The sequence below is a fragment of the Mauremys mutica genome, chromosome 5 (assembly GCF_020497125.1).
Source record: "Mauremys mutica isolate MM-2020 ecotype Southern chromosome 5, ASM2049712v1, whole genome shotgun sequence".
Lineage (NCBI taxonomy): Eukaryota > Metazoa > Chordata > Testudines > Geoemydidae > Mauremys > Mauremys mutica.
Genome location: NC_059076.1, coordinates 109,679,459 through 109,694,200, shown reverse-complemented (window position 1 = coordinate 109,694,200; position 14,742 = coordinate 109,679,459). Strand labels below are relative to the sequence as shown.

At 38.8% G+C, this 14,742-nt stretch overlaps 1 protein-coding gene across 2 annotated transcripts in view; it reads right to left on the bottom strand.

Annotated features, from left to right (window-relative positions):
- The window catches only part of PPARGC1A (PPARG coactivator 1 alpha), a 78,669-nt gene extending 71,017 nt beyond the window's left edge, over positions 1–7,652 (bottom strand). Inside the window, exons 1-2 of one of the 2 annotated variants that reach the window (XM_045019418.1) lie at positions 7,541–7,652; positions 2,227–2,406 (exon numbers count right to left, since the gene is read on the bottom strand). In XM_045019418.1, the coding sequence (XP_044875353.1) occupies positions 2,227–2,406; positions 7,541–7,588 (228 nt within the window). In that variant the 5' untranslated portion in view covers positions 7,589–7,652. Of the gene's footprint in view, positions 1–2,226; positions 2,407–7,484 lie in introns of both variants that reach the window. The other variant, XM_045019419.1, reaches the window with a different exon arrangement.
- Positions 7,653–14,742: the final 7,090 nt, after the last annotated feature.

Genomic DNA, 14,742 nt, shown 5'->3' with positions numbered 1-14,742 from the left:
TGTGAAAAAATACTTCATTTTTTTTAAACTTGCTGCCTATTAATTTCAGTTGGTGACCCTGAGTTCTTGTGTTATGAGGAGGAAATGACATTTCCTATTTACTTTCTCCACACCAGTCATGATTTTATAGACCTCTATCATAACCCCCCTTAGTCGTCTCTTTTCCAAGCTGAAAAGTCCCAGTCTTATTAATGGCATATGGCAACCGTTCCATACCCCTAATAATTTTTGTTGCCGTTTTCTGAACCTTTTCCAATTCCAATATATCTTTTTTTGAGCTGTAACTACCACATCTGCACACAGTATTCAAGATGTGAGCATTCCATGGATTTATATAAGGCAATATGATATTTTCTGTCTTATTATCTAGCCCTTTCTTAATGATTCCTAACATTCTGTTCACCTTTTTGACTGCCACTGCACATTGAGTGGATGTTTTCAGAGAACTATCCACAATGACTCCAAGATCTCTTTCCTGAGTGGTAACAGCTAACTTAGACCCCATCTCTTTATATGTATAGGTGGGATTATGTTTTCCAATGTGCATTACTTTGCATTTATCAACACTGAATTTAAACCTTTGCTGATTTTACTTCAGCCAATGAAAGAGGTCTATACATTTGGTTTTTAGTGATTTATTTGGAAGCAGAAGTTCTAACTCATTAATTTTCTCTGATATAACACTATTTTAACCTTGCTTATAAACATTATTAACTCCTTCCCATACTCACCCTATAAGAATACTATAACAGAGCAGCCCAATTACTTGATTATAACGTGTCATTTACTTGCTATGACTGAAACTTAAGCACAGGACACAACAATTTGAAGTTTCACAAAACTTCAGAATATGGAATGTTTCTAAATTTCTCCCTTGGAGACAGAGAACTGACTTCTGGTCCACTTACACTGGTTTTATACTAGTATAATACTATAGGCTTGAATTAAATTACTCCTGAATTACACCAGTGTGAATGATAGAAAGACCAGGCTCAGAGGGCCAGTTTCTGCTCTCAGTGACATCAGTGTCACCAGAGTAACTTAATTTGCTGCAGTTGAATGATGCCAGTATAAGTAATAGCTGATTTTGGTTCAGAGTATTTCATAAAGGCTGTACTTCACCTCCAACTGCATTTTACCTTATTGAAACATTTAGTATTTGCTAGGTATTAAATTTAACAGTCTTTATTCTGGGGATTCCCTCAAGTAAGTGGACCAGGAATGCTTCCTGGAGAGGACATGTTTGTGATCTGCTAGGCAGAGGTGAAGCAGGGGTGATAGCTTATTGTTGCCCAAGGTCTTCCTGCCAGCTCATCAAATGTACTATTGCCCAATTTCCCAGCCAGAGGATGATCTACTGCATTTACTACCATCTAGGAGGAAAGAAGATTAGGGTTCGGGAGGGGCATGATTGTCTGAGAATTAAGTAGTGGAGAATCTTGAGGTCTTACACAGGAAAGGAGAATTAGTGGTTGAGGTAAAGAGAGCATAGCCCATCTCTTATACATCTTGACCCCCACAGCAGTATTTTAAAGAGGGCATTTAAATCGCTCCTGAAATCCTTCAGTTCTCTCCTTAAGACTGCCCTCTGCTATTATGTCTACAAAACACACATCGGTGGCTAGTCAGTTGGCATGCTATGACCACTGCTTATTATGCTAATCAGAATAATCTGACTCTGATGCTGTGCTCCCCCCAGTCTGTTTGTTGCATCCACCTATGGCCTCATCTTGTACTTAGAATGGAAGGACTTTTGATATGCACATGTACAACACATAGCACAATTGGGGCCTGTTTGGGGCCTGTAGGTGTAATAATAATTAGTAACATATAAAATGTTAAAGAGCCATCAACAGATGCTGTATTCCACTGTGGTTGTTTCTGCCAAATGTACGTAGAAGACGACAAACAGGTTTCAACTTTTGTTTTTCTTTGCAACAGACTATTTCGCAATATCTTTGTGTTATGCCATAGTGTAACCTGGTATCTCTTCAGCACTTTCATTCCAGAAATCAGAATTCCACTTAATTCTTTCCAAGCATTTCTTCTCTCCAGATAATAGATCTGGTTTTGATCATGAAGATTAAGGGTGTCAGAGGGAGGCTATAACAGACGTCACAGCTGTACTTCAGCATCTATTGGCTCTTTTTTTATTAGAAGACTGTCATTCCACCTGGTAAAAACATGAAGCAATCTGAAATATACTTTTGCATCAGCTTCCCTTACCTCGAATATATTTGATGATTCATTGCTGTACTGATTGGTAATGATTTCTGATTGGTCGCTGTACCACTTGAGTCCACCCAGAAAACCGTCTGCATCCAAGTCATTCACATCGAGTTCAGAGAGGTCAAGTTCTGGGAGATCTGGGCAAAGAGGCTGGTCTTCACCAACCAGAGCAGCACACTGCAGGGAGAAGTACAGAAACACACACTTTCATTAATCACTGGAATGTGTTAACCATAACTGCATGGGATGAGAATTAAGCCTTGATTAAGTCACTCACTTCCACAGAGCAGGTCACTAGAGTTAATCTCATTTTTAGAAAGATACACCGCGTGTTAGATTGTGACTAGCCTGCACAAGTGAGCAAAGTGGCCACTACTATCCTTTTTCTTATGCTCCTTGGAGAGTCCAGCACCTGCAGCATTAGAAATCCCAACAAGGACTGCCAAGACATGGCCCTATCTTTTCTGTCCCGGCTGGCAGAAAGGAATCAGAGCAGGTGGGAGTGCTTGGGTAACCAACTGGTAAGTGTGTTTTATGCATCCTCCTCGATGCCCAAACCACAGAAGATGTGAGTCTTGTTACAGCTTCCAGCTATACAGGCTAGATCTGCACCTCAAGCTGCGGAGGCTCATGCTTTCAGCTCTACATGGCCTTGTTTAATCCCTTGGTTTAATCAGTCGAGATGTTGACTGCCACATGTACTGCACCCTGCTGAAGGATACAGCAGTAGATGCTGCTTTGTTGACTTCCCAAAGCTCCTGGAGACGCTGTGCCTGCCTGCCACAGGCCATACACTTCTATAGCCACCTACCAAAGGCTCTGGCTTATCAGCACCCTCAGGAACTGCACAGATTTTAACAACATGGTTCTAAACTATTGTCCTCATAGTAAGCAAACCATGAAGTGTACCTCATGCACCTGCCAAGTGCTAGAGCAGTCATGGTTACTTCATGGAGACTCCCAACCTGTGGCTGTTCTGTTTGTACGTGTGTGCACTGCTGTAGCTAAGAGACTTACGGTCTGTAAGCAGCAGCTATATCAGAAGCACCAAGAGGGAGCTTTCCTCTGGCCTCCCCATCTAGTGCAATGCTACACTTGTCTCATCTTCCCGTCATTGCTGGGGAAATTCACCATAGAGCAGATGCAACATTTAAGCCCAGTATTAAGGGACTAAGGGGTGGGGACTAAAGTGTGTGGACCTTCTTCACTAGTGTGAATGTCGTCCTCTGCATACCTTAGAAATAGAGTACAGATCAATATGATATCAATTTCATTACTAGAAACCCAGAATATTTTCTTTAGTACGTCAGGATCAGTCATTTTAGGTATCAATTGAGCTAAAAAAAAATACACACTTTCATACTATGCTTCTACTGTAGCACAGAAACTTTAATTCAAAAATACCACCTGAACCGTTTTTCATTATTAACAGAAACCAAGAAATATACAATTGAAGTCCACACCTTCAGCGATAACCAATGCAGCAGCTCCTTTCACTGCTGCCCCATATACATCATTGGAAAGAAAGGTGGAGGGTTCTTCTGTACAGAGGCTGCTGGCAGATTCAGCAATTAAGTGGTTAAAAGCCATAACAAAGTCAGCTGAGAATGGGTTTTCACAATTGCCTTTAACTGATTGTCTCTAGCTTTATCAGTTTGTGTTAATGTTAAGGATGGACCAAACAGAAAATCCAGACATCAGAAACTCTTGGACTCCAATTAGCTGACTGGGCAATTTGAATGATCTCCTAGGTTCAATTTCAAATGAAGTCAATCCCGGAAGTACCACCATCTAAAAAGCTAGGTTTGTAGGGCACTAACCTTACCATGCCCACTGATGTGGATAACTCAATATTAGTTATGCTACTCTTAAAAATGTTGCCTTTTACAGTGATATAAGAGAGCTGAACATACATTTAAATAAAATAAATTTCACTGAGATTTTTGTAGCTGGGAATCTTTGCAAGTCTGCATTGCATGGGCGATATGCAGCAGCATAAGTGAGCAACACTCTGGGAACCAGGAACAGAGTCAATAGACTCAGTCCAGTTGGTAAAGGCTATAATTTACCATGCAACTTCCACTAGCCTACTAGGGCACTACAAGACAATTATACAATAGGCCAAGGGGCAAAGGAACCAAGGGATTGCAAGGGGAGCCTTTGAAATATCAATTGCTTTTCTTCCTGTTGTTTAAGAGGGCTTGGAACTTCAACAGGCCAAGGCCTTGCTTAGGTGAAATTTTGTACAATGAAATTTACTTCTTTTTATTTTGGCCACAGAAAAACTGCAAAGAAAAAGAAATTAAAAAGCTTCCCCATTTTCTAGCGCTCACATAACCTTCCAGCAGCAATCTTATAATGCCGAGATGACCTTTTTTTGATGCACAGATGAGATCTCATTAAAGGATAATCTAGTTTTTGACTGAAAAGGTAGATTCTCAGCATCATTCCCAGGTTTATGTTGTGGAGGTCACTGGCTTAAAACTGATGCTGTAGACTTCCAAAGTATCCTGCTGATCTGTTACTACTTTCGTTTGTAAAAATAGCTTCCCTCTGTGCATCACCTAGTTAAACATCTTAGGGACATAGTAATATGCATGTTGAAAGTCCTGCAGTGGGCATTTTAAGCAATATAAACAGCTGTATAAAAATGTCCATTGCAGCTTTCATTTGTCTATAACGACGGCAGTGTCACTTAAAAAATGTAACAGCTGAAATGAAGTACACATGCTCTTGCCAATGTTAACATGATAATAAAATCAATGTTTCTGAATATGGTATTATGCTTCTAATCTGAGACACATTAGTAACAAGTGTTCCTGTTATTAATTTATATTTGGCTTTTGGATGATGCCAGGTTTAACACTCCAAGTCCTATAACTGTCCTCATCTGACATGTTGATATTTACTCTTTGCCTTTACATCTGTAACAGGTGTGCCTGCATTGCCATAACACATTTCACTGTCTTTTCACAGGTATGACAGTTATTTCACAACTATATCCTTAATTTTATAATAAGATTTAAGAGGATAGAGTAGTCGCTAAACACAAAAGGTTAATTATTGTGTATTATTTCACCCTCAACAGACTTTTTTTCTTTGTTAAGGAGCAAACAATAAATTAGCTTAACTGCACTGATGATAATGAATCATTATAATTAAGTATAATTCTTCATTAACCTTTTAGACATCTTTGTGCCTTTGAAGGTAAATTAAAAAAAAAAGACTGGACTTGTGCCACATTAATTATATTAATGTAAAAATAATCTTCTTTTTATTTTTAACAAGTTTGTTGAAACAACAAGGGGATGAACCTAGTAAAGAATGACAGACTTGATGGAATGTGTGCCATGCAGATTCTCTCTATCAATCTTTGCAACCTGACTGTACATCACCTTCATTAAACAGTGAAACACTGGGGACTCTGATCAGCTATAGTGATGCAGGCCTTTATTAAGCAACACGCTAGCCTGTCATTATGTGCAAGAGGGTATAATGCATTTTAAGTTGACAACAAACATTAACAATTCAAAATATGAATGCTGCCTACAGTACCTGCTGCTTGTAATACTGTAGATCATAAAGGTGATCCCCAGAGCCAAAGCAGCATGCAGCCACCACTATGTCGCTATACAAAGTAAAATGCAAGAGCCAGTTGGTAAAAATCTACCAACAGCTAATCCTATCCACCACACAATTAATATTAAGATCAGCTCTTTTTTCCTCTGTGAAAAAAATGATTGCTATAAATGATCTATTCTGTTACTAGCTTGAAATTACTGCAGGAACTCTGATGATTAAAATAAATCTTCAATATTTCCATATAAGCTGGTTCCTCAATCAAATCCTAGCAGCATTAGGAATAATACATGGATGGAAAAATGAAGCTACAGCAGCTGAGACCCACTCTATAAACCAGACAACAACCCACAGGATACTCCAGCTACTCAGAAACAATTAGAACTTTGGAGCCAGAAAGTCATCCACTTACAGCCTTGACTCATAATAGCTACAGGACATATGAATTATCCATATCTATTCCATTTTACCAAGAAATCAAAACAAGATAAGAGCAATTACAATATGCAAACAGAAATCAGTGGATACAATGATGTGCTGCAAATATTGAAAACACGACAAAAAGAGTTAAGAATCCGATGCATGCCTTACTAGATAGGAAAAATGTAATTGTACAAACAGAGAACTCAGCACATTTTCACTTTAGATGTGTATCTCTGCACCATATATGCATCTCATTTAAAAGATGTCTAAGGGGAGCATTTTAAGTACTTATTCCAAACTTGTCGTCAGGGGGTCAGTTCCTTTGAGCAGGTCTGTCTTTTGGATTCCTCTCAACTGGGTCCAAAGAAAGTTTCCTTTGCTTCACAAGTTGCCAGAACTTTCAGATAATGCTCCATTTTGCTGAATGCAAATATGCAGAAATCCTCAAACCTCACTTTATACTCCAGAGATTACCAGGGAATTGCTTGCTTTTTTCCTTTATGAACTGTAGCCAGCAGAAGCTGTGGATTTGATGTATTGCCATCTATTTTTATAGAAGCAGCGGCGGCAGCGGCAGCAGCTCACACAGTCCCGCATAAACTCTATTCTCATGGTTCATCCTGTTGTCTCTGCTGTACAGTAGGATTTAACTATTTGCTGGACTACTTGGATTAACTGAGAACCTTGTCCTATGGAACATTTTAACTGCAATACTATAATCCAGTTCAATAATCAGAAGTAAAGTAACATCTATTTCCAGTAATCTGTTTTAAAGGAATTTAAAACAATAAAGCAACAACATCATATTCATCTTTCTCTGTCTGTGTGTGTCAATTCTGCAAGTGATAAATGAGAAAAATCCTGAACAGAGCACACCAAAAAACAAAACAAAAAAAATCAAAATATGAAACCACTGAGTAATTTTAACTTTTTTTAAAAAGTCTTAATATAATTATAAATAGACATGGCATTTTTCCAACCAGGCCACTAAATGCCACTGGAAAGACTTCAGACACTGATTCATATCAATATCTTAGAGCATAAATATTGCATATGACTGGCAAGCGAGCCAAAGGCACATGAAAATAGTTTCCAACTGCAGGAGATACTGATGACAGCAGCTAAGCTTTGATTTGCTCAAGGCATCATAGAGTAACCTTAAATTAGTAAAGTTACTGGGGTTCACATAAGACTTCTTTCCAACATATAATATCTAGTATACTTTTATAATTATTACATTTAAAAAAAATTACCTCCAGAAGGGTTGCAGACAAGACAATTCTCACACTGTTCATAATGCAAAGCTCACCTCTATATCACTCCATACAGAGTCCTGGTTGCACATGTCCCACGCCATCCAGCTCCTGAATGACAGCAGTATAGCTTTTAAACTACAATCCACAGTCTCACACAGAGCATACACTCATGCAGGCAACTAGACCCTTACTGAGAGTGAACTGAAGGCACCTGTCTTACTACTGTTCCCAGTCACATGACAAAGCTATTTAAAAAGTAGGCTGGGCTGTCACTCACCCAGCCTTCTTGTGCTGCTGCTAAAACTAGTGACGTCACTAGTCAGAGGCAGACCTAGGCTTAAGTGAAGTAAATCTTTTTAAAAACCACTCAGACCTTTGAGTCTTCAGCACCACACTGTGATTAAAATCAGATTTTAATGCCACACCCCCTAAATTGTGCTGTTGCCATATAACTAAAATCCCCTACAATCTTTTTTTAATTTCTTTTTTTCCAAAACAAACAACAGACAAAGCTGTATTTATTACAAAGACAAAAGTGAAGTAACTCTAATATGAGTTAAACATGTATTTTTTGAATACCTTGATTCTAAGTGGGCTACTTAGGGTTGGCTAACTAGTGCTGTTTAATTTGGAAATGCTATTAGAGAGGTGTGTAAAAAGTTACTGCATGATTAATTTTTACTAGTCATTTTATACCTAGTGGAGTATTTTTTTTAAATTGTGGTATATTAGAAACTTCTGATCAATAACCACTGGAGCTATTTTTTTTTTAACAAGCAAAGGTATCTACACAGATTGTACCTCACAGTGAGGCTGCAAACATCAATGCAAACACATTATTTAGCATCTGCTACAAACAAGGGGCCTAATCCTGCTCCCACTGAAATACAGATTTCTTTTTTCAGCTCTTCTCTAATCGTTTCCATTTCTCATTCCTGCATCCTGGAAAACAGTGTTATTAAATACAACTGTTGTAGTCCTGCCCATAACTGCTCAGATTCCTGTCTGCATTTTCATATAAGTAGTATTTCCTCAGTGCTGCCTCAGGGTGCATTTTTGTATAAACACTGTATTCCAACCTCACTGACCTGGGTTGTGCATTTTCCGTTTAAAAACAAGAATGCTCTTGTTGTCATGTGAAAACACGACATGCAATTAACAGAAGTGTTTCTTCTTTAAGCCTTTTACAGCTCTCTCTCTGAGACAATGGGAGCTGCTGCAGGTGCAACTGGTTTATGATGACACTACACACTGAATACATAACAAACTGAAGGTACCAAACATAACTGCAGAACATTTCCCACAACAGAAAAAAATAAAGGTCTTGTTTAACCGTTTCCACCTGCCTTTTCATTTTAAAAAAAAGTTGTGTCTTTTGTCTTTTTAATTAGCTGGATTCAAAAGTCTAGTTTGCAAAATATAAGTGCTAGATATGAGTCACGCTGTCCTGCTAGTTATAGTCACAAAACCATCATTGGTCATTCTCCTTGCTATGATCTATTCGTTTTCACTTGTAAGCTATTTGCAAACTTGATTATTCTAAATGCTACATGAATGTGGTTATTATCCAGCTACAGAGATTTTGCTGAGAGAAAAGACAAAAAGAGGCTGCAAGAGGTTATTTTTCAGATACTAAATGCATTCCAAAAATTGTAACAAGTCACAGGAAAACACTTGACTTATTTGACAATTTATCATTGCCGGATTTGAAAAAAAGTACAGATTTCCCTGCTTGTGTTTAAGTTGCAAATCACATCACACTGTCATATTTTCATCAAACATGTATGACAAAAAATGGCATTGTTTTTACTTTACTTAATTAAAAAAAACCACAACAAAATACCCTGTGACTACAGAAAGCCTTTTCCTACAAATGATTAAATTAACGGTATTACTTGGCTCTCACCATGAAAAAAAACTAATTTCCTTCCCAATTATATGCTGATTTAATGATAAAACTGCAGTAAATTATTAAGATCTGGGGCAAAGGTCATTACCTCTACCCTCAGAACAGTCAACTGTGAAATAATGTTGGGCACCCGACTGACTGAAGTGGAGTAGATTCTTATTAATTATTATCAGTGGATCCATGCTTGGTGGAATATTCTCCTTCAATACCTACTTATAATTGTGTTCATTGACTGTACAGAATCCATCATTTTTTTTTAAGTTCCATTCACACCTCTTATAGAAATTTATTTACACTGGAACATTTTATATTGCTGTTTTGGATATTTTGACCTGCTCGTGTTGTTTCTATTTTCTACAACTCCACTTCACTGCTTTTGCTTCAAATTAGCAAATTAACTGATAAACACAAACTGTAACCTTTGTGGTGATTTCATACAAGCTTTAGAGATGGGAGAACTTTCCTAGCACGTAGTGGATAGTACCAGCAACAACTAATAACAGTATAGGGGCCTCTAGAGCTTTACTTATGGCCCATCCACACTTTGGCTTGACCTATTCTTGCAGCAACAATTTTCCAGAATGGATGTCAAGGAATGTTCTGACCAAAGTGTACTTGAAAACCATTTTTCCAACACGATTCCAGATCACATGGTTTAAACAAGGGTTCTCAGTCTATTATGGCTTACCTTTTAAAGATCTGTCTAGCTCAAATTTTACCATGAACTTGCCCATTAGGTATTTTTTATCAATGTCCTTAAACATGGTGTGTAACCAACCATATATGTAATGCAAAACAAAGTTACAATAGTATATCATGATGGAAAATAGTTTTGAGGTGATCATAAGCAATTGTGTAGACAGAGGGTTTTCAATTATGGGATTAGAGTCTCCTATTGTTCACGCAGAGTAAAGAGCGATGGCAGGGTCTCATCTATCAAAGAAGCATGCAATGGCCACAAACTGCCTTCTAACAGGAGGGTAGCTTATGGAGGCTACTCCAAAGTAAAAGATGGGTTCATATGATTGTTCAGCCTTTACACATGAAGACGCAGCCTCTAATGGATGCTGACAGTAGAAGTTAAAGCTACTCTCCCCGAAGGAACCTGGATTCTTACACCTCCCTATGCCAGTTTCAGTGACTTTCATCCCTAATGCTTCATAAATGCTAAAAGCTGAACAAATGTGTTTCCTAGGCAGTTGCTGAGGACACACTCATTACAAGTAGACTTTTCAAACTAATTAGACTGCCCTGCAGCATCATGTGAAACAAAAACACTCCTCAGTCAGAGAGATCTTATGGTAAAGACTTCAGGCATCTTTGGCACTGTTTTTTTTTCCCTCTCTTGTCAGGCCAGCACTCTGTTGACGGCCATTTCACTTCCTCTGCTTCCCAAGCATGCCGTCTCTGCTTCGCTGTGCTTCCAAAATTCTGCTTTTTCTTCTTCTAGGATCCTATCTCTAGTCCCGCAATCTTTTTCTGCACACATCCTTCACTTGGTCTCTTTCTTCTAATACCCTTTTCTCTCACCCGTACCACTGATCAACAAGGGATGTACTTACATGCCCTCCCCTGCCCCCCGTACTCTATGTTCCTGATACTCAACAGATTTAGCTACTTTATCAGAGGAGATGCTGCAGTCTAATGATGAGCAAACCATTAGGATTAACAAATCACAAACAACATGTTAGATTCTCAGCAAGTTACAGTTTACAAACCAGTTTTCATGGAATTTAAACTCATTTCCACTACCTCCCCCAGGAGTCATACAATTTGTTTTTTATGTAAGATAAGCCTGTGCTATGTATAAAGGACAGAAGAACATTGCTCAGAAGCTAAGTTAGCACAAATGGGTGTCCTATATAAAGTATACATACTGTATTAATTTTTTATTAGAAATGTTCTCTCTACCCCTCTTCACTTTGCATTTGTTTACCACTCTGCCAGCCGTGTGCTACATTTTTGCCCTATTAGATTTTTGTCTGTCTCCAATACTGGTACAATGGCCTCAGTCCTCCACCACTGAAGACAATGGGAGTTTGGCCAAGACTGGGTCTAAAAATAGATACTTTCACATACTTTGAGCTTTACTCACATTGATAAATACTTACAGATGTGAGTGACCGCACTGCCCTGAAGATGAACAGTTACCAGATTAAGTGCTCATCAGTGGGAGTAAGGGTTTCACAGTCATAGTCCTTTATGACTGAAAGTTTATGGGAAGATATTCAAAAGTGCCTAAATGATTTAGGAGCCTAAGTCCTATTGAAAGTTAGACTCCTAATTATCTTTGGCATTTCTGAAATCTTCCCTTAAAAAACATTACAAAATTATTTATTAGTGAATATTATTAAATCAAGACAAGAGTAAGGGATTTGTCACCACCAAAAATTGACTGTATAATAATATGCTTGTTATAATAGGTTTTACCTAACTTTTGAAACACGTGTTTTTCCAGAACCTATATTCGCTATAAACAGCAAAAAAACCCAGTTTGTCAACCTCATTAAAAGTAGTACGACCTATGTCTTTCATTTCGGTATCACTGTTTTAAAGAAAGACTAAAGAAATGTACCCATTTTTTTATATCACACCTGCGAGCTTAGAATTTTTCAGTCTTGGGAGACTGAACCACATAAAGGAGCCAGTTTCCTATAGAAACCTTTATAAGGGGTTGAGAGCAGATTTAGGGGAAACAAAACAAAACAAAAACTGGATACTTCCTGCTAGTAAGGAAGACAGACTCCAGTTTCACAACTTGTTGCACATGGGCAGACTCTTACACCAGAGTAGAGCTCCATTATAGTCAGTGGTGCTCTATACCAGCACAGGAAACTGTCTGCCAAGAGTCTGCTGCAGGACTGGGACCACAGATCACTGTTGGTACCTCTTTGTTACAGCAATGGGATGGGAATCACTGAGTTATTTTTCTCTCTCTTTCTTTAATTCCCCCCCCCTTTTAAAAAAATCCATTTTTCTTAAGTCCCTAGGAAGCATGCAGAGACTGACTGTGGGCACTAGGGGCAAGTGTCTTGCAAGCTCTTCAATTGCATTCCCACTCAGTCTGGCCCCAAGTGTTCAAAAGCACCATTTCCATACAGCAGGCTGAACACTTTACTGTTATTGCACTTTTCCATGTGTGCAATTGCTCTTCCAACACAAGAAACAGCCAGGCAACAGTTCCAGAGGTGGGATTTCCAAATGCACCTAAGGGATAATACTTGTGCTCCTAACTCTCCTAAGTGCTTTGGAAAATCCCATCCAGATTCTCCTGGTTACACTTATTAGCATCAGTCATAACTTAATTTCCCTTAAGCTCTTATAGTAACTTGTAGAAACTTCTTCCATTGTTTTTCATTAACAATGATCAATATTTTTCTGACTTGTTCTGAGAAAATCCTAATTAGGGTAACCTCAGTATCTGGTATCACATGGAGCATACTAGGTGGGGCAATTTTTTAGGAGCTAAGACTGTTCTAACAGTCTCACCTAAAGTACTCTTAAGGTGTATTAAGAGTAAATTCTTTTGGGCAAGGATTCTGACTCCCTCTGTATCTGTACACTCTGTGTACACTATTGGTGCTCAGTACTGTAAATACTAACATATACGACTATTAACAATATTAAATCTATTTTTAGATGAGTTGCTCTCTAAGGCCTGGTCTACACTGGGGGAGGGGGGAGGAGGGGATCGATCTAAGATACGCAACTTCAGCTAGGAGAATAGCGTTGCTGAAGTCAACGTATCTTAGATCGACTTAGATTGACTTACTTCGAGTGCTCATGGGGCTGAGATCTCCAAACACAAACCAAAATGTTGGGGAGTTCCCATTGCTACGGGCAAGCACAACACCCTTCCCTACCAGCTCCATTTCAAAGCATTACTGTATCTAATGGGGGGAAAACATCACATAGCTTTCTAACTTCGTCTGTTCTGTAAAATGGCTGGGAAAATGGTTTCACTGGAGTGTACACAGTACAGAACTGAAAAGAACACTAATCTTTAAATGCTCTAAAATCTAATCTTGTTTTACACAAAACAGCTATGGTAAAGTCAACGTGAATGAAGCACCTTTGAGTGAAGGAACAGAGGGAAAGGCAGTGGACAGCTTTAGTGCCTCCTAGCAATTTTTTTTAATAAACTAGAGATGACAGACAGCCTTACCGACACATCTCTCATGTTCAAATAAAAAACTTCCTCAGACAGAGCTCCGTACAACTGAGTCAGCCTTTTTTCTTGGGCCTTGCTCTTGGCATTTTTTATATTAAAACAAAGTATAAGGTGGAAATAATTCTAAATGTTAGTCATTTGACCTAATTGTTGTAATATGGGGCATAGATATGGTTTATATGAACACAAAGGAAAATAAAATATACAAAAACAATGGGAATTACAAAATCTGATTTTGCACCATATAAAGGGCCAGGTTGTGCCTGACTTCCAAGTAAGCAAGTATGGGGAAGGAAAGAGTGTGGAAAGGGTACAAGAAGTTTATCTCTTTAAGCAGCTGGCACCAGCTTAGTCTCTGAATGACCATAAGTGCAGAGAATGGTCTTGCCTCATGCTCCTGCAGGCATAAGATACGTCAAAAAGGGCAGAGATGAGCCAGGAGGAGGCAGGGTCAAGGTGCTGTCCACTCTCTGCACGGGCCAACAGATCCTCACTTAGGAACAATGTCTCCTGGAGGAGCAGCTTTACATGAACCCTTACCCAGAGTTGTTCCTGCCAGCCATAACTGAGCCCAAATGTTATCTTTTAGCCATAACTCTCCTTGCATTACAGTTTGCAATATGTAAACGTGCTGGATGAATCTTCAAAAGTTTCCAGGTGTCCAACTGATAGCATTTGAAAGTCTAAGTATTCTTTGCAATATGAGCTTTCGTGGGTGAATACCCACTTCTTCGGCTGCATCGGACTTGCATCCGAAGAAGTGGGTATTCACCCACGAAAGCTCATACTGCAAAACGTCTGTTAGTCTATAAGGTGCCACAGGATTCTTTGCTGCTTCTACAGAACCAGACTAACACGGCTACCCCTCTGATAAGTATTCTTTCAAACCTTGTTCTTTGATCAGCACAATTAATCCGAATGGCCAAATGTGCAAGACCCAAATCATTCCGATCATTTAATTAACCTTCAGGTGAGCATGCCAACTTTTGGATCTTTACTCAAACAAATGAAAACACCAAACCTTCTGTGGTTCACCCAAATCTAGTGAGGTTTGGTTCACTATTTTGGCATGTCTACCTTAAAACCAGAGCCAAAGGACAGTGTAGGGAAATGAAATACAATGGGAGGAAAGTTGACCACACATTTTCAACGCTCTAAAAGATGCGATTCAAGTT